Source organism: Calidris pugnax, unplaced genomic scaffold, assembly GCF_001431845.1.
Source record: "Calidris pugnax isolate Ruff unplaced genomic scaffold, ASM143184v1 scaffold183, whole genome shotgun sequence".
In the NCBI taxonomy this organism is placed as follows: Eukaryota; Metazoa; Chordata; class Aves; order Charadriiformes; family Scolopacidae; genus Calidris; species Calidris pugnax.
Window position 1 is genome coordinate 840,340 of NW_015090930.1, and position 20,397 is coordinate 860,736.

At 43.5% G+C, this 20,397-nt stretch overlaps 1 protein-coding gene across 4 annotated transcripts in view; it reads left to right on the forward strand.

Moving 5' to 3' along the window:
* The window catches only part of SYNE2 (spectrin repeat containing, nuclear envelope 2), a 154,161-nt gene that overhangs the window by 89,602 nt on the left and 44,162 nt on the right, over positions 1 to 20,397 (forward strand). For all 4 annotated transcript variants that reach the window (XM_014951607.1, XM_014951609.1, XM_014951608.1 and 1 more), the window contains 13 exons: positions 56 to 256; positions 2,042 to 2,215; positions 3,185 to 3,316; positions 4,883 to 5,079; positions 6,325 to 6,457; positions 7,354 to 7,536; positions 7,965 to 8,111; positions 9,780 to 9,956; positions 11,683 to 11,838; positions 13,470 to 13,619; positions 14,798 to 14,968; positions 17,732 to 17,865; positions 18,840 to 19,044. In XM_014951607.1, coding sequence (XP_014807093.1) covers positions 56 to 256; positions 2,042 to 2,215; positions 3,185 to 3,316; positions 4,883 to 5,079; positions 6,325 to 6,457; positions 7,354 to 7,536; positions 7,965 to 8,111; positions 9,780 to 9,956; positions 11,683 to 11,838; positions 13,470 to 13,619; positions 14,798 to 14,968; positions 17,732 to 17,865; positions 18,840 to 19,044 — 2,160 coding nt within the window. The remainder of the gene's footprint in view (positions 1 to 55; positions 257 to 2,041; positions 2,216 to 3,184; positions 3,317 to 4,882; positions 5,080 to 6,324; positions 6,458 to 7,353; positions 7,537 to 7,964; positions 8,112 to 9,779; positions 9,957 to 11,682; positions 11,839 to 13,469; positions 13,620 to 14,797; positions 14,969 to 17,731; positions 17,866 to 18,839; positions 19,045 to 20,397) is intronic.

The window sequence follows — 20,397 nt, forward strand, 5'->3', positions numbered from 1 at the left end:
TGGGTTTGTAGGGTTTCTGTCTTTCATGAATCGCTCAACTGTGTTTACGTTGTAGGATGTTCTGGATGACATGTGGGGGATTCTCAAAGCGAAGTACGCGGAGCTGCACTCTCCTTCCATCAGTGAGAGCCAGTATGAGGACTTACTTCATGGATTTGCAGAGCTGATAGCTATTGGACGAGAGAAGATTGCACAAGATCCAAAGCAGCTAACAAAAAGCAGAGCAGCTCTACAGTCTTACCTGGAAAATCACAAGGTATAAGATGCTTATCACAGGGCTGCTCAGATCAGCAGAGTCAGAGCACTATTTCCTGTGACTGGTTTCTCTCCAGTTTTATGGAGAGGAATAACTAGCTCATAGCACAGAGCAAGGGTTGGAGTATGTGCAGAAAACAAAGCAAAAGGTTTCAGCAGACCAAAATAGGACCCACTAATATATGAAAGAGAGGTTGTTATTTTAACTACAGGCTTGATGACAAGTTAAGATCAGGATTTCAGTTTTGTCAGACTAATAATACTTTGACTTGCCTCAGAACATATCGACATGTGAGGAGAACACATGTCCTTGTAATTACCAACAATAAATCAGTAGTGAGGTTCTTGAAGTTGCTGGCAAGCAACTGGGAGTTGAGCCTTTGCTTTCAGCATTCTGTGCTGTCATGGTCTGAGGGAAGAAACTTACCCATAAGAGCTCCTTTTCCGAAGAGTGGGTAGTTTAGATACTCCCCTTGGCAGCCCAGTGTCCCTGGTACCCAGCTGCTGGATGCTTGGTGGGAGATGGGTGAGAAGGCACCTGCATCCTCACTGTCCTGCTGCTTGGCAGGAAGCCCTGGCCACCGCTGGTCACTCAAAGGTGTCTTTATCATGTCAATGCCTTGATTTAACTGTTCCACATGGCTCAACCTCCCTTAAGAACTGCTTCATGATGCCAAGCACCGCAAGCCACTGCTCCAGAGCTATAGGAATTGTTTGTCACTTGCAAATTGCCTTTAGCAAAACGTTAGGAATTTATTTAGGAAAGGAAAAGGAAAACAAATAATGTATCTGCAGTCCAAATATGCATACGTTGATTTACAAAAGCAAAAGAAACCTGCAAAAGCCGTTTTCCCTGCCCTGGTTCACACAGAATATGCCTGGGGTACGGCCCTTAAGTGAAATTCTTGTACTAATTATTAGTTCTCAGTGAAGAAGATCTTGATTGAAGAATGTAATCTTAAACCCTCAAAGGTTTTTGGTGGGGGAAGGTGTTCTGTTGGGATTCATACGTTTCCCAAGAGCTCAGCCATAACTATATCAAACTGTTACCCAGTTAACCCAAAGGATTATTTGCCCTGTCTATTGCTTAGACCTTACAACTGCTAATACCCTTGGTGCCTGGAGTCATCTCCCATCCAGATGAAGCAAACTGGATAATGGCTGTCTGGTGATGACTACCTCATGCTAAACTATGAATTTATTTATAGTTAAACATTTCTTTCCATCATCTTCCCACAACATGTTTGTATTTAATGTGAATTGAAGGTATAAATGTAGATCTTCTTCTTTAGAAATGTGTAAACGGAAGTAGTGTATGCAACACATTTGTGCCAGAGGAGGTTTAGACTGGACATTAAGAAGCATTCTTTTACTGAGAGGGTGGTGAAATGCTGGAACAGGCTTCTTAGAGAGGTGGTTGATGCCCCTCTATCAGCATTTAAGAGGCATTTGAATGCTTTAACTTTTGGTCAGCCCTGAAATGGTCAGGCAGTTGGATTAGATGCTTGTTGTAGGTCACTTCCAACTGAAAATACTCCATTCTGTTCCATTTCATTCCGTCCTATCACTGGTTCTTGATGACTGGTAAAATGATCAGTAATTGCCCATCCTGGGGTGGTGCAGAGTTTGGGTAGAAGGCTCCTGAGCCTGAGTTATGAGAGACCCTGAAACTGGCCACTCTTCTCAGCGAGTCTTCTCTGTCTTCTTCATTCTCCTCCTGTGGGTGTGTGATTTCTCATATAGAGCAAGCTTTAACTTGGTTGTTTGTTTTGGGTTTTTTTTTCAGGACTTTTTCCACAACCTCATGAACCGCATGGCTTTCATGCAAGTGTTTTCCGAGAAGGTGACTCCCTGCATCCTACAAAAGAGAGAGGAATTCTGGAGAGAGCTGGTGAATGAAGTCAAGTTATTGGAGCAGAAGGCCCGCCAGTATGGTATACACTTAGAGACCCTCTTAAAGGTAATGAATTAAAAGAAACCCAGGTTAAAAGCTGGAGCGAGGAAGAGGAGTTGTGTTTAGGGGAACCATTTCTGCACCAGTGATTCTTTGCCTGATGTTATCCTTTCCTGTCTCCATTGCACAGCAACAGCCTATTGCTTGTTCTGTTTGTGTCAGTAACTGGCTTTTTTCCTTGAAAACCTCTGGAAGTGAACTTTTCAACCCATCACTCTGACATGGGTGGGACTTTATGACTCCTTGCAGTAATTTTTGAGTGCCTGGACTGACACTAGAGCCATTTTAGGCACAAAAATACCAGCATCACTTTAAAATAAAACCTAAAAATTGATCTTAAAACACCCCTAGAGAATAAAGAATTAAGTATATCACTTTAAAATAAGAAACCTTGAGGTAATCGAAGTCAACAGGGAAACACCTGAGAGACACCTGAAGGGGTGTTCCCTTAAGAATGCAGCACAGCCAGCAGCCCAGCTGAAGTGCCTCTACATGAATCCATGCAGCATGGGCAACAAACAGGAGGAGCTGGAAGCTACAGTGCTGCTGGAAACCTAAGATATAGTGGCCATCACTGAAACCTGCTGGGATGAATCCTGTGACTGGAGAGTGGCTATTGAGGGCTACAGACTGTTCAGAAGGGACAGGCGAGGCAGGAGGGGTGCAGATGTTGCCCTCCTTGTTAAGGAGTGGATAGAAAGTGAGGAGATGTCCCTAAAGCTCTCCCTGGGGGAAGACAAAGAGAGAGTTGAGAGCTTGTGGGTGAGGATTCTGTGATATTAGAGAATGAATTAATTAATTCATCTCTGGTAAAATCATGTCTCACTTCAATATTTTCATACTATTCACCTATTTTCATGTTCTGTTTCATTCAATTAAGAGCTGCTGGTGTTAGAATAAGCATTAAGACTTCAGTCTGGTGTAGCAAAAAGGCAGATAGATTGTGCTATGTTAATGATGCCATGTATTTTTTAGGAATGGACAGAATTTGATGATGAATGCGGAGTTTTCAATAAGGAGTTAGAGGCGCTTGCCTCTACATTGCCTTCTGTGAATTTGGTTGAAGAAACAGAAGAAAGATTAATGGAAAGGATTGCACTTCTGCAGGTATTTATATATCTGTGTCTGACCGGTTTTCTTCGTGGGTCTATAGAGCTTTGTATGTGGTTGCAAGCTGAAAACTTTTTTAAAAGTAGCAGGAAATTGGGTTGATAATTTCAGCCAGGGGCTATAAGTTCATTTAAGTGGCAGTAATGACTACAGCTGCTTTAGAACTTGGTCTTCAAATGGAGATATCTGGGAGGAGATAGCGTTAGGCTACATAGGCCCCAACATCAACTTTGGAATGAACACAGGACAACTTCTCTGTAATTCAGGGGTGATTTTCATGCCCTGATGTATAACCTGTGGAAGGGAAGAATCAACCTAGTACCTTCAAATATCTGAACCCCTGGTTGCAAGAGAAGGTCTGCAGGTTTACCAGATCCATTTAAAATTCTGAGAATTCAAAACAATATGTCCTGATTTCTATCTGGCCGAAGAGAATAAAATTCCTTTTGTATAGAATGGCAAATAGGCTCCTGGTATGTTCCCAGCTGATGGCAGAGCTACACCTTTATTTAGAACCTCAAATCCAGTTGGAAACATTTTATTTATGTTTTAAACAGCTTTGAATAGGAGGATATGAAAGCAGCCTTTATGGTTGTTTTATGAAATTAAGAAGAAATAGTATCTGTCTTCAGAGAGTGCTCTGCATTCCTGTCAGGTTTGGCCTTTCTCGGTCTTTAGAGGACCTTCTCTAGTAGAAATTTTTGAGTTGAGTCTTTGGGTCTATGCTGAGTCCAGATTGATATTTAGATTCATAGACTATACAGGCAAAAAGGACAGTAGATATTTACAATCACAGTTACCTTCTGGTGCTATTGATGCCTGTCACATTGAGACGGGAGACGTGCAATATTTGCATAGCTATTGATAGTGAAATTGCCTGGTTCACTTTGGTTTTTTAAGGTCATAACTAGCTTTTCAATCTCAAGTCTTTATCTTCAAAGACATCAGAAACAAAGTAGTAAGGCTTTAGAAGATGCTTCTGGGGGGAGTCCCAGCATTGGAGCTTCACAGTTTCAAGGACGCAGCAGAATGAAAATCTCTGGGGCTAAATTCCTGTGAGAGAAATATCCCTGTTAATAATATTGTACAAGCCTCTTATGCCTGGAGAGAAGAGAAATACTCGCACATCACACAAATGCTGTTTTTTAAAAATTTTTTTTAAACATAGGAGTGAGGCAGAAGGCCCTCTAAGAACAGGAGGGCAATAACTTTCTGCTGAGGACATTCATGTTTGGACAATGCAGCCAGAAGTGATAGAGAGTGTTTGTCCATTGCTTGAGGTTTACACATGTCAAAAAAAGCCCATCAAATTGTTACACAGTCATTCTGATCATGTGTCTCAATTACATTGAGATGAGTCTTGATCTATCCAGAGGAAACGAAAAAAAATAACCTGCGTCCCTTATACCCGTAATGAAGTACACATTTGTTCCATTTGGAAAATGAAAAACATGACAGAGGGAATGTGAAATTAAGAAGTTAGAACAAATGGTAAGTGTTTTGCTAACTGTGTTTTCGGTTTTTAAATTATTATTGTTTTGCAAACTTCCCATATTCTGATAGCAAATCAAAAGCAGTGTTGATGAAAAGCACGCCAGGCTGTACCAGCTGGTGAAAGAAGGGAAGAAATTGCTGACTGCTGTGAGCTCCCCAGAAATGAGAAGCCAGATTAGGAAGCTGGAAGAGCGATGGTTGTCTTTAAACAAAAGAGTTGGCCATGAACTACAGCGACTTCAGACGTTACTCAGACTCTTGGTCAGGTGAGTATTACTCAGAAAGCAAGTAGAGATATCAGCTAGAAATTAGTTTCTGACCATCTGTAAGTGTATTTTCTGAGATACAATGATGAATTAATAAAAAACATAGCTCCTTTAACTTAAAAATGAGAAAAATAATCTAAAAGAAAAAGCGGTGGTGATCAGAAAAGTGGGCCTTCTCCGACCTTCTGTCACTGTGCAGGCAAATGCTTCACTTAGTGCTTATTTTTGTAGGAAGAATATTTTGCTTGATGCAAAGTCAGTGCATCTAGGTGAGAGTTAGCTGCATCGTGCTGCAGTTTGTACCCTGGAAGCGTACAAGCTCTGATCGTGGGGCCCTGAGCATTTTGGCTACCTTTGATTACCATGCAAAGACCTAACATGTCTCTCTGGGCACGTACACTCTCCACCTTACAAAATGTTCAAGAGGTGGCTGAAATGCTGCCTCGACTTGTGTTTCGAAGCTCTCCAAAGAGGGGAGGACCCAAGGATGCTCAAGGCTTTCACATGCCCCAAGCCAACTGTCAATGCAGTCCTGGCAGTCAGACGGAGGCAGAAAATACAGCGTGGTTCACCAGCTGATGTACCAAGCTCAGCCCTCTCTGCACGTGGTCTGTGTGCTCTGAGCTCAGGCTGGCTGGACCCATAGCGTGGACAGAGCATGCCAGGTGTGTTTGCTGGTGTTTACCCCTGGTGTGTATTCTGCACTGTGTCTTGCAGCGTGCATAATCCACACTGGTGGTTTTGACCTTCAGCAAAGCTCTTTTACTTGGAAGGTGGCAGAGCACTGGAACAGACTGCCCAGAGGAGGGTGTGGAGTCTGTCTCTGGAGACGTTCAAACCCTGCCTGGACACCATCCTGTGCAACCTGCTCTGGGTGGACCTGCTCTGGCAGGGGGGTTGGACTAGATGATCTCCAGAGGTCCCTTCCAACCCCTACGATTTCATGATTCTGTGATTCTTTTCACCCATGTGAGCTTGTCATGGCAACTGGTGGGTGAATACAGAGAGAGGGTATTTTCAGGGAGAAAAAGAGCTGATAGGAACAGTCTTGTGGGTACTTCAGCAGAACTGCTGTGCTGTACATTGATCCATGTTGTAGCCATGCTTCTGCAGGGTTATGTAGTGGCACAGGTGCCAGAAGAGCACATGCTTCCTCACAGAGAGGAGGACAACTTGGAGGGTGAGAAATGTATCCTAGACCCAACTAGGAGATGTATGTTTGTGTGTTTTGTTTCCTCCTTGTAGCTACAACAGAGACTCAGAGGAATTAATGAAATGGCTGGATTCTGCTCAGCAGAGAATGAATTTTTGGAAGGAGCAGTCCCTCAATGTGTCACAAGATCTTCCTACCATCAGGGATAACATCAACAGCTTGTTTGTAAGTCATTTCTCTTCCCAGGTTTAAATAAGATGTTGTGACTTGACGTGAAAATGACCTTTTTGAGTGTTTTTTTGTATTTGCTACGACCCAGAAGGTGGCCACATAATATAGCACTGAATGGCTATGTGCCCCAAAGCCACCCCATTATCTGTGTGGGGAACCATGAGGATGGGAAGCCACCAGAGACCTTCCTTCAGATTCCAAGGCTGGCCAGAGTGCATAAATCAGAACGGACTCCTCTCGTAATGAGCTTCCAATTGCAACACATGGCATCCCAGATAGGATCTCTTATGTACCTACCGTGCGATAGCACGGTTTCTGCCTTGCTCCTGATGCCACATACCAGACACAGCAGTTCAGCCAAGCTGATGGGTCACTTACTAACGGAATCTGGAGTGTGGGCTCAGGGAACATGGGTGAAGACAGCTGGGCTGTGAAAAGGTGGTCAGGTAAAGACAGGAAAGAGAAATGTACTGAATTGCATTTCATGTCTTTGCCTGTGCTCCCATGTACAACTAGCCAGGAGGCTCAGCCCCAGTGTGAGGCCTGACAGAGGGAGTCTTGCATGGTGCAAAGCATCATGAAGGTTGGACTGATAGGTGTGAACTGGCCAGAGACTCAAGGACTGGGCTTGCTCCCTCGACCTCTTTGTGAAGAGGGGATCAGGATATTCCCAATCCCTGTGGAGCAAAAGGTGGCATTCAGCATTGTATCAAGCTGGGCAGAAAAACGCCTTACCTGCTGCCAGAACAACTTGAGTTTAGGTTTTCTGAACTTTACAAACTTGCTAAAATGTGTTTGTTGAGGTGTAACTTCCCGAGACTGAAAACCTGTTCTGTCTTCTTCGATATCTAGATATTTACCCTCTCTTAAATTTCTCCTGTGCACTTCAGGCATTCTCTAAGGAAGCTGATGAAAAATCTTCCCTGAAGTCATCCGTGGTGAGCACTGCCAACCAGCTCTTTCACGTGAAGCAAGCTGATACTGCGGCACTTAGGTCATCTTTGGCAAAGTTTGAGCAAAAATGGGGAGAACTGATTACACAGCTCCCAGCCATCCAAGAAAAGCTTCACCAGGTGAGGAGAAACTCTGCTGCCTTCTTTCAGTTCAAGCTAAATAGTCACTTTGAAAATGTTGCTGCTGGGATTCAGTTGGCTGCTCCATAAGGCCCCCAAAGTACCTCCTCCCTAATTAGCTGTCTTGCTAATATCCCTAATATTGTACTGCAGTTTAATTATTGCAGTGTTCTTCCTGGGCTGTTTTGCAGATATCTGTCATCTTTACAGTTTTATATGAAGGTCTATTACAATTAGAAAGAATTTTATTTCAAACTTCTGAATTCTCGAACTTTTCTTCATTCAAGTTATGTGCCCCTCTGGAGCACAGGGCTCACTTTCAGGTTCATACCCCGATAATTGCAGCCTTTCTAAAAATACAGATGTCATCTTCCTTGATATTTCTTTCAAGCAGAGTGTAGAACATTCATTATATGCTCTACCCATAGCTTCAGATGGAAAAGCTTTCATCGCGGGAAGCTATTGCTGAACTAATGACCTGGCTGGACCATGTGGAACAACAGCAGGGACATGAGGAGCCACTAAATTCACAAAGTAGTGCTGCCCAAGTCAGAAGCCGCCTTCAGAGTTGCAAGGTAAATGGAAGTTCTAAGCCCAGGCCTTCTGCAAGGTGTTTGGCTGTAAAAAGGATGGAAGCAGCCTACAGGTAGTCGTATCCTTCCCCTTGCTCTCAGGAGGGTTCCTCAAACAGTCTCAAAGGTGCCTTAAAAATCTTCCTTTATAAAAACCTTTGGCTTCCATGCTACACAAAACACTGCCTGCCTTGCAATACAGCTACTGCCTGCTGTGCTATAATCTCCTTCTCCTCATGCTGTCCCATCTGTCTTGCTTGTTCTCTCTCTCTTGCATTTAGATTATAAAATGTGTTGAGCAGGGAAGCTTTGCTTCCTTAGGAACACAGACTCTGTCTTTGTGCTGTGTTTTAGTCTTGCCTTTTCAACAAGGAATACCTTGTAATGGAGCTCCATCAGCAGGATTCATTTAACTAGCTAACAGGGGTTTGAATATTAAGTTTCACCAAAAGAGAGAACCTGCTGGGAAAGAGGGACAAGACGGATGTCACTGCAGAGAGAGAGGCTGCAGCAGGCTCTTGGCTCAATTCAGCTGCTAAAGCTCCAATGGCATGGGCTGCTTGCCCAAGCCCCAGGAATGATTCAGGCCATGCTTGTACCTCCATAGGTGCCAGGGAGCCCAACCTCAGGGAACAAATCCCTACAGAGATGTATTTTGCTCTGCCCATGTAGAGCTACCGTGCGGTGCCCTGGGCTCAGACAGGGCAGCAGTTCTCAGTCGGCAGCTGCAGTTCTCAGGCACTTTGGTACTGCATAGGAAGCAAGCGTCAACGTAAGCATTTCATTAGGAGAGCCTTAGTAGCAGATATGTAACATTTAGGTCTATATCAGTTGGATTTGGCAGTTGGAACATGTAGGTGAGGTGCTGGTTTTAACCTTTTGGATATTTAGAGATCAGTTTGTAGGCCTGTCTTCTGCACTTGTCAGCAATGTGAGGTTGTGTATCCTGAGAAGAAAGCTGGGGTGAGGGTCACAAATTTCCACAGGGAAGCAGCTATGGCTTCAGTACCTCTACTGTGCTATTCCCTGGTGGTATGTTGTGGGTACTACTAGATACAATAAAGAGTCCTTTCCTCCTTTCTTCTCCTAAGACCTTCTGAAATAAAAAGACATTCCCTTATGTTGTCCTCACTTTGCGTGTAGTTCCTCAGTGATCTCTGTGGGCAGGGACACTGGTACTGGAGGACCATTTTTCCTCCCACATATTCTGATCTTCTATTCTGATACCAGATATTTTGATAAAGGGAGTATGCAGCTTGTCTGCACTTGCCTGTGAATCGTAGAGTATGGGAAGCCCTCGGTCTTAGCCTAATCTGGGCCCATGGCAGCGTGATGGTATGATCTAATGGATGAAGTACTGTGTCTGGTCCTGCTAGGTTTTGTTCCCTGCTTCTATACTAGTCTCTTCTTAACCTTGAGCTACCCATGTATTGATGCTGATTTTCTGTAAAAGTTGGATGGGTGGAAATAACTACATAGAATCGTAAAAATTAAGAATTATCCCTACAGCCAGCACTCTTTCAGAAAAATATTTTGGGCCATGGTTTGGAATAAGCCATGAATGTCCCATAGCTATACCTTGAAGCATCTTTGGAACTGATTGGATTAAACTGCCAAACTAATTGTTTTATGTTTTTGTTCTTTTTTTTTATTATTATTTTTCCCTTCCAGGAATATAAAATGGAAATGAACTTTAAACAGTGGATGGTAGATTTTGTTAACCAGTCGCTCTTGCAGATGAGCACTTGTGATGTGGAAAGCAAGCGGTATGAAAGGACAGAATTCGCCGAGTGTCTTGGAGAGATGAACCTGCGATGGCACAGGCTGCAGGCTTCTCTGAACAGAAAGGTTTGATTGAGTTATTCTTGCTTTCTCTCACAACTCTAGTCTTGCCAGTGGTCTGTATTTTACAAGCAGCCTTTCTTCCTGAGCCTGAAAAACACTGTTGAACAAAGTGGGACTCCCTGTGCTCTCTGTCTATCCTGCTGTCTCATGAGCAGCCTCTGGAATGGTCTCATAGACCACCAGCCATCAGGTGGTGGGAAGGCATCCAAGCCTCAGCAAAGCCTGGGAGGGTAAACTCTCCTGTAACTTGCAAGGAAGGAAAATAGACAAAATTTCCTCTTCATGACAGTCTGGGATTCCTCAAATGAAGATAGTGCACAAAGTGACATGTCAACAAAGATGACCTATATTGAGAAAGCTGTGAAAAAGGAAGAATTCAGGGTAATGTCTGCAGGGGAACCTGTTAGTGAAATCTGTTGAAGCTTCGGGGTGCTGAGAAAGTTGGAACATTTAAAACTCAATGGGAGAAAACACCTACTGGTTTGTGGAAAGGAGAGCTGCTACAATGGCTGGTACAAGCCATGCCCTGCCCAGCAAACACAGCACCAAAAAAATAACGCCTCCACATGTCATACAACAGGAACAAGAAATAGGGATATACTAATCTTGCACCCATTTTCCTGTTGTAGCATTTGGATTTGCCAAAAAAGTAATTATTAAATAAGTAGTGTTCACACCCGTATTCAGATGGAGACGTATGACCCTGCTGAAAAAGGCAGAGCAGGGATCTGTTCCCAGCCCTGCTCCAGCCCTCCTGGGTCACTGGAAATGGGTTACACTGTGTCTGTGTCCTCCTTCTGTAGTAATGAAATATGCTTTTCCAATGGAGTGCTTTGAAGATCAGCAGCTGATAGGCAAATTCTACGTGTAAACTAATTAATACCAGCACGTCTTCTGTGTTTCTCTGTAGAAAACCTGTTTCAGGCAGTGCCTCAGAATTGCTTTACCCTGGTGAGGCTAGAGATAATCCATGCATCCACAATTAGATGCTGGTGCTTGTGTGAGGCAATGCCCAGAAGAGCTAGTGTGACTCAAGTGATATGGAAGAGACCAGGGGAAGGTTAGCAAAATGCAAACATGAAGCTGCTGGAAGGAATCTCTTTGCCATTACGCTCCTCTTTCACCTCTGTTTCTCTCACAAATTTACAGGGCTTTGGGAGAAGCTGCCCTCCTTGAATCCACATACTAAGACCACTGATCAAACAGAAAATTCTCCAAATTTTTCTGGCACAGAAAGTCTTCCAGAAACATTTTCAAGGGGAAAAGTCAGTTCCTGCACAACTTAAAGTTCCCATGATGGAATTTCAATGCTGGGGGGGGGAAATTTATCTTCTCTAACCATCTCCAAGAAACTGCATTCTAGGACTTAGTGGATCCCTAGGGCCAAGACTGAAGAGAGGAGACTCGAGGTCTCTTGCTTATTAGTAACTTGGTTAATGAGTTCTAGGGAGAATGAGGTTTGCAGACTCCATATGAATGTGTCCACCTAGCCTGGGGATCCCCCCACTTGTTAGGTCTGCAGGCTGCCAGCTCTAGGACCCAGACTGCCTTGTTTCCTTTCCTTGGAAAACGTCAGATCCTAAAGAGTCAGTAAAACTTCTTAGCTTTTCTTTTCAAACTGTTTTCTCTAAATGGTATTTTCAGTGTAAATATTGTCATCTCAAATTTTGTCATGGAAGGCAGAGCCCTGTTTCTGCCTGCCTCTAGGTTTAAGTTCTGTAACTTTCAGATACAAGACCTGGAGCAGCTTTTGGAGGATATTACTGAAAAGGAGAACAAAGCACAGACTCTGCGCAGCTGGCTGGAAGCTCAGAGTGGTCGACTGAGATCTTTACAAACCCCAGCAAGTCTGATCTCTGCACAGAACACATTAGATGATTGCAAGGTAAAGCATTATATGTGTGATATTACTCTAAAAAACATGTTTAGCATTTTGCTGAATCCAGACTGAAGATTTTAACAGAAAAAATGTGAAGAAAATTGCTATTTCCCAGAAGAATAGTCCAATGGAATTTTAGTTAAAGCATGGTAGGTTCAGGTGATAAAGAGCCAGATCCACTTTTAATGTGAATTGCTATTTTTTGTTTTTTCCTCCACTTGAAGATGCTGTTGTTCTGTGGTATTTAGTGTGTTGTGCAGGAATAGTGTTGATCTTATTCTAAGATGCCTCCAAAAGAAGTAGTTCTTAGTTCAGCACAGCCATGGCAAAGGCTATCGGTTCCATTAATTTGAAGAGCTCTGTGGTGGAAGTGTTGTGGAAACTCCACAGTCCCTTTAGGAAAAATAGCAACTCTTTCTACTCCTGCCCTAGAATGTAGTCTTTCTGCACTAGCCTGAAGAATCTGGGTGTCCTTTGGTATTGTTGTGTTTTTCTAGGCAACAGTTCCCTCAAAATTAGTACAGGTGCAGCCAGCTAATACTTTTCTCCTGTTACTCTGACAGTCTGCTGTCTTTGTTCAGCACAGTGTTCCCTCTCTATTTTTTTTTAAACATGGAATATTTGTTCTTTCATTGCCATGGTTACATGTCTCTCTTGTAGTAGGCTGCTTTTATTGCCTAGAGTGGTCTGCTACACACCCAGTTACTTGTCTCTCTGAAGGACTCTGAAATGTATCAAGGGGCCAGAATGGAAGAGAGACACCAGGGTATCTTTGACTAAAACTAACCTGCCCTCGGCAAGGTACGGTGCTAGGATGCAGGTGGCTAAAATGTTCTATTAATTTGCTCAATAAAAGTTAGGTCCACATTTGAAAATGTTTTGGGAACAGTAGGTGGGGGAAACACAGGTCATGGCTTTAAGCGTAGTATTATAGGAAAATGTTAGGGCCCGTTTTGTGTGTGGATATTTACTCGTGTTGTGTTAATGACTGAGCTTTCTCCAGCATGTCAAGACCAGCTTATAATCTTGCTGGTTGTGTTAGGGGGGAAGTCATTCTCCTAGGCGCCTCCATTGATTTCAGTGGGGTTTCACCCATGGGAGAAAGTCTCTGGCTAAGAGAACGAGCTGAAAATTACTTTCTAGAAGCTATTAGACTGTCAGGGACCCTCTTGCTGCAAAATCGGTTCCTATTCAATCTAAATCCTAAATCAGTCTGCTGGAACAGAGGATGACCCAAATGCTAACCTGCTCAAGGAAAAGATCAGCTGCATTAACAGGAAAACTTTTTGCATCTGGAGAGGTACAAAGAGGCCTGCATGGTCACTGAGCAATTAGTTCCTGATGATTTTCTTCCCAAGCATGATGTCCCGTGCTCGTGCTGACACTAAATGGACTGATTCTAGCTCTACCTGCAGGAGACTGTCTAAAGCAGCTGCCATCATTTTGAATTCCTGTAAAACCATTGTTTGGTATCAGAGTTGAAATGGTGGTGGGTGTTACATGGCTGAAGAATTACACAGAATTGTTTTTAAAGAAGGACTGTTTATCCAATCTCCTCACACAGAAGGTTTTCTTTCTGTAGCCTCATTAAAAGGTATTATTTATCTTCCCTTTTTTTTCCTCTTTTTTTCATTTAGGAGCTAGAAAATGAACTCGCAACTAAATCCAAAACCCTTGATGAACTCAAGCAGAGTTTGGCATTGAATGGCAGCACAGAACAAACCCCAGAAGCTGTGTCACTCGGGACAGCTGAGCTTTGTGAAATGATGGACAGCATTGTAAGCCAGGTAAGAGCCTTGTTGGCATTCGGATTCCCTCCAGTACGTATTCTTACCACCAGTGTTATTAATCATCTTCATGGGATAGCAGGAGCTGGTACAAAAAAGATGCAAAGTATTCCTTGCTCTTAATCTTAACTTTACTAGGAATTTCCTTTTAAGTCTGTAGCATAACGAAAGTTAATGTATTTCCAAGGTTGAGAGATGAAAAAGGTCTGATCTCAAAGTAGTTTGAATACAGGGAGAAGAGGGACGGACCCCCATCTGCAGTTTCAAAAATAAAGATATAGCACTGCTATTTTTCTGTTGAGCTGAAAATTGAGACCTTAAACTTTCTTACTCAATCTGCTTCTCTTTCATACCCTGGTGTTTCTCCCATGCAGTAACGCTGGTGGAAGCTTTCTACTCATTCTCACTGTAGCTTTTCCATTTCTCTGGATGGTATTTGCTATCCTCAAATCCTATGTAGTTTGCAGTTGCTTCAAGGAGAGTCTAGCAGATTGATTTCCCATGCAAATTGACTCCCCAGCAGTTTGCATTTATAGTTAAATTATCTTTATACTTGGAAGTGATCTTTTTATCTAGATGTAATTTATAGGTGCAGAAGATAAAATGATGAGTGCATTTATGGATTTAAATTTGTGATCAGCTAGTGGTGTTCCCCAGGGGTCAGTACTGGCTCCAGTCTTGTTCAATATATTCATCAACAACCTGGATGAGAGGACAGAGTGTACCCTCAAAAAGTTTGCTGATGACACAAAACTGGGAGGGGTGGCTAACACACCAGAAGGCTGTGTTGCCATTCAGAGAGGCCCGGACAGGCTGGAGAGCTGGATGGAGAGGAACCTAATGAAATTCAACAAGTGTAGTGTCCTGGCAGGAAGGAATAAGCAGTTCATTATTTCAGTTCTTCTTACTTTTTGGGGTGTTCCGGAGTTGTGGCTGACAGAACAGTGTTACCTTGAACTCTGGTTAATTTTTTATTTCCAGGAAATTCTTAAACATCACTCTATATGCTGTTTACTGCTTGCTTTGAATTCTTTACCAAGTAAGAAAACACTCCAACTTGCAAAATTTTTCCGGATTGTCATGCAGTGAGCGTTAAGCTTAGATTTTTAAGTCACTTTAAAGGTGATTTGTGTGTGAAAACTACCCAAGAAATAGTAACAAAAGTGGTTCGTTTGCAGGTTGCACAGTTAAAGGCCTCGATGCAGTCAATACTGGAGCAGTGGAGAGTATACGATGAAGCTTATGCAGAAGTTAGCCTGATGACGACAAGATATTTGTACTGCACAGACCAGTGCAAACGTTCTGTGGTGTCACTGGAAGCTTTGGAAAACCAGGTCAAAACTCTCCAGGTAAATCTACTGAAGTTGTCTTATTTCTGTACTTCCTTCTGTGCCTACAAACAAACTGAAAAAACCACAGAAAAATTTATATGAACAACTTCCTTTTCATTATAGTGCCATTGAAGTCAGTGAGATATTTTTGGTTTACCTCCAGAGGCACTGAGAACTATTTTTAGACTTTTTACTTTATTTAGCACATAAGTTCAACTTTGATGCAAATTAAGTCCCAAGGTTCAAGAGAGAGAAATAGAGGGCAGCTGCTACCATGTCTGCCTTACTGTGGGCAAGCAGAGGCTCGGGTTTGGATTGCAAAGATCCCTTGACGTTTTAGTCTTCTGCACATGCTGAAAGGCATCCCCATATGAAGCACCAGGTCCTCGTGCTCCCTCGCACCACAGAGTCCAGATGGACATGTGCACTCCACCACATGCTAATGTCTGCTGGAGCGTGTCCAGAGGAGAGCCACCAAGCTGGTGAGGGGTCTAGAGAACAAGTCATAGGAGGAGAGGCTTAAGGAACTGTGCATGTTTAGTTTAGAGAAGAGGAGGCTGAGGGGAGACCTCATTGCCCTCTGCAACTCCCTGAAAGGAGGGTGTAGAGAGGTGGGTGTTGGCCTCTTCTCAAAAGGGAATGATGACAGGAGCAGAGGAAATGGTCTGAAGTTGCGGCAGGGGAGGTTTAGATTAGATATTAGGAAGAATTCCTTACTGAGTGGTCAGGCACTGGAACGGCCTGCCCAGGGAGGTGGTGGAGTCATCATCCCTGGAGGTAGTTAAGAAACGTGTAGATGTGACACTTCAGGGCGTGCTCTAGTGCCTGAGATTGTTGGTTTATGTCTGTTTGTGGTTTGGTTTTTTTTCTGCTTGGTTTGTTTTGTTTGTTTTGTCTTTGTGTGTGTGTGTATGGTTGGACTCAATGATCTCAAAGGTCCTTTCCAACCATGACGATTCTGTGATACTCAGTCTATGTCTAATTGCCATGGCACAGCAGGAAGTTTGGCTGAAAATACAGCTGGCAAAGGAAAACCTAATGCCATTGCTGTATGTTTTTGTCTAAAGGTTATTCACCATTCAGGGGAAAGATGTTAGTTCTTGGCTCGTTGGATGAAAGGAAATTTACCCCTTCGCTTATCCTTCCCAGGGAAAGGCTGTAGCATCACCTGGAAGGAGATGCTTGTGCATCAATGCTGGGTCTCAGTGCAGAAATGAGGGGGACCTGGGAGAAAACTGGCAAAGGGACCATGTCTCTAGATCTGTGATTTGAATGCTCCCCTTGGGGTACTGTGTCCCAGTCACTGTGCCACTGACCACTTTGCATTCAAGTGTCACTTGCATTAAGGAATCTTTCCACGTATAAACAGCACTGGAGTCAAATTCAGGACCCAGGATTTTTCCTTCCCAAACTAAGTGGATTGGGTTGGATGGGTGCAGCAGCCTTGGGTCACAGCAGGTGTTTCCCATTCCTCAAGTGCAAAGTCAACTGTTGGGTCACCCTCTATACAGCTGGAGTTTCCTGCACAGCCTCTGAATAAGGCTGAGCATAAATGCCAGGCGTGAACGCTCTGGATCATCCTGCTGCTCTGCTTGGGTGTTACAGAGTCTAAGTGGGGCATCTAGAGAAGGCCTCAGGCTGGCCCTGGCTCTGAACGTTTTACAGTTATGGCTAAAATCCTCTTACCTGGCGTTAAAAGAGTGTTTAAGGGTTGTGTAAACACTCATTGTTTCAGTGTGAATAAGGCCTGTTTGGGTTTATTTTCAAGCTTACAGCAGAAGTGGTGCAGGCCAGACTGAGAGTGTGAGTCCTGGCTACATGTGTCTTGGCAGTAAAGCATGCATAAGTGCTTTCCATCCTCACCTGGGAACACGTAATTAATGGAAGGAGCGGACACCTTCTTACCTCCTTCCTTCCTTCACCTTCTTTATTTTTAATCTGGAGCAGTTCACAGACACAATCCGTGGCAGGCTTCTGCAATTGCCTCTATCAGGAGGGGACACATGCAGCAGCACAGGAGTTCTCAAAGCACTTTTACTGCCAGTAGAAATTTCCCTCAAACAGTGGCTTAAAAATAAAAACGTTTTTAATTTTGAGTTAATTCATTTAATCTGTTCATGCCTGTGGGTTTGGTAAATGAGCTGTTTCTTTAAGATTAAATAATAGAATCATAGAATGGTTAGAGTTGGAAGGGACCTTAAAGATCATCCAGTTCCAACCCCCCTGCCCTGGGCAGGGACATCTCCCACCAGACCAGGTTGCTCAAAGCCCCATCCAACCTGGCCTTGAACCCCTCCAGGAATGGGGCAGCCACAGCTTCTCTGGGCAACCTCTTCCAGTGCCTCACCACCCTCACAGCAAAGAATTTCTTCCTGGTATCTAATCTAAATCTCCCCTCTTCCAATTTAAAACCATTACCCCTTGTCCTGTCACTGCACTTCCTGACAAAGAGTCCCTCCCCAGCTCTCCTGTAGCTCCCTTCAGATATTGGAAGGCTGCTCTAAGGTCTCCCCGGAGCCTTCTCTTCTCCAGGCTGAACAACCCCAGCTCTCTCAGCCTGTGAAATGAATTATCTCAGTTTAAAATAGGCCTCCTGAATGATTTTTTTAGCTGAATGACCATTTTAGCTTCCTTTTAGGATCAGGTGTTACATTTTCACAAACATTTTAGTCTGTGCTGCAAACGCGTGGCATTATTGCTACCCTATTGCTACCAACCTATAGGGGAAGCCGTGCTTAGGTCGTTCATCTCCACAACTAATTGCAATAATCCCTTTTGCAGTCTCTTCAAGATGAGTTGGAGAACGCTGAAGAAAGTTGGGCCAAGCTCCAGACTGCTGCCAGTAACCTGAAGAATAACTGTTCCCCCTCCTTTGCCGAGATTATTGAACACAAGTGCACGGAGGCACACACTAGGTAAGCTTGGGAAAAAGACCTCTAGTTATTCATATTTAAAAAAAGAAATGTTGCCGAGGCAGGACTTGAACGTCTGTCAGATTTTTAAATTTAAATCTCACCTGTCTGAGGGTACCTATGTGAGGAGTAGCTGATACTACCTTTTTTGCGAGGGGTCGTTGGCAAGCTGGAGGGCTGTGCTGCCATACAGCGAGACGTGGACAGGCTGGAGCTCAGAGAGGAACGTGATGCACTTCAGTAAAGGCCATTGTAGGGTGCTGCACCTGGGGAGAAATAACCCCCTGCACCAGGACAGGTTGGGGGCTGACCTGCTGGAGAGTTATCCTTCCCCTCTACTCTGCCCTGGGAGGTCCCATCTGGAGCCCTGTATCCAGTTCTGGGCTCTGAAATTGCTGGAGAGGGGACAGCAGAGGGCTACAAAGATGATGAGAGGCCTGGAGCATCTCCCTTACGAGGAGAGGCTGAGGGACTTGGGGCTTTTTAGTCTGGAGAAGAGAAGGCTGAGGGGGAATCTGATCAATGCTTATAAATACTTCAAGGGAGGGTGGCAGGAGGATGGAGCCGGTCTTTTTTCAGTGGTGCCCAGGGACAGGGGGGAAATGGGCACAAACTTGAATGTAAGAAGTTCCACCTAAATATGAACAGGAACTCCTTTCCTGTGAGGGTGGCAGAGCCCTGGAAGAGGCTGCCCAGGGAGGTGGTGGAGTCTCCTTCTCTGGAGACATTCAAACCCACCTGGACACGTTCCTGTGCAACCTGCTCTGGGTGGGGGCTTGGACTAGATGATCTCCAGAGATCCCTTCCAACCCCATGTGATTCTGTGATGGATAACAGAGCACAAAATGGGGCTGTGTCAGCGAGCTTTCAGTAACATGGGTATGAATGCAAAGAAATCTCACAGGAATCCTACACCAGATCATATTATGGAGGAGAATCTACTAGGAAAATGCTGTTATCCTTTGATATGTTGGTAGGTGGAACTCAGTAAATGAAGACATCACGGATCAATTACGGGCACAACAAGCAACCCTGCAGCTTTGGGAGCGCTTCAATACTTCATGCACTGAGGCAGCAGCCAAGTTAGAACAGCACAAAGAGCAGTGCACTCAGCTCTTGGATGCTCACATGCCTGAGGATAACATGGTAGAAACCCTGGAGCAGAGGATACAGGATATAAAGGTACATGAATATGTTTTTGGTGCCTGGTCCAAACGAATTTATTTTTGAGAAACAAATCAAAAGAACATCAACTTCTCCTCTCATTCCCCAAATCCAGTCAGTGGAAAGTATAAAATCTGTGGGTTTTTTCCATTAACAGACATCTTTGTATTTCCTTTAAATGCTTTGACCAGATCCTGAGACCAAACCAGACTCGAGTTAGCATAGGACAAGAAGGGAGCAGAAAGGAATGATAACATTTACCATATCTGCCCTTTTCTACCCTGTGCAAAGAATCAGGCTTGTGTTGGAAGGAATCATTAAACCAAAAATTATTTACTTTGAGACATCACTAGGGAGGAGAGATAATAAATACTTGAACAATAGCTGGGGAAAAAGGACCAGTTTACCAAAGCATGGGACCATCTTGAGGTTTTCTACAGTCTTCAAATTGCTTTTATTTGGGTTTGGTACTTTTATTTGGCCTTGTCTTGTAACTTTGCATATTTCTGAGCTCATTAGATTATTCTAAATACTTCTGACTTGAGGCAAATGAGATCTCATGCCAAGACCACAATTCACTCTCTCAGGCAGCAAAGCTGTCATTAGGCTCTGACATTTTTGGTTTCTTCAGACTATAATAAAGAAATATAATAATCCTTGTTTCACAACAGAACAATGATTCATCGTGCTTTATGAACTTCTGACCATATACTGGAAGAAGTCCAAAGTACTCCAGTTTCCCTGTGGCCAATTAAGAAACTTCACATTATGGGAAAGAGAACTCCTATATTTCTTCCCATGTCAAAACCACCTGACAGCAGCAAAACTTAGACCAAAGCATTTTCCCTTTCTTCTGATCTTTTAATCGCTGTGACATAAATTCATTCATGTGTCAACAAAAAGGCAACACATTTTCTGGAAATCTTTGGGGAGAGTTTTACACCTCCTAAGGAAGGCCTGGCCACTAGAGTGCCATTAGCAGGTATAGATCCTGTCCTGGCTTGTGTGGGTAGGGCACACGGAATTTATTGTGGTTTTTTGAAAGTGGCGAGTTGGAAGAATGGGGATCAGTGATATGGCTTGTGACTTATCTGTATTTGAAAACGCATGAGCTAGCCAAAACTCTATTTTAATCTCTCTAATCTTTTGCTTTAGTATGTATTAGGAAAGATTATAGTTTTGTGGAACTCCGTTGCCATGATAAATAAAAACAAAGCCCTATCTAGAGAGTATGAAATCAAAATGGGTTCTTTACTAAATGGCAGTTTACAATATGATTCAGGAACTAAGAGCCATTTTGCTTTGTAGGGAAACGTGTCTGCTCTTTGCTATCAAACAGAAGTCTTTGATAATTACACACAGAAAAGACAA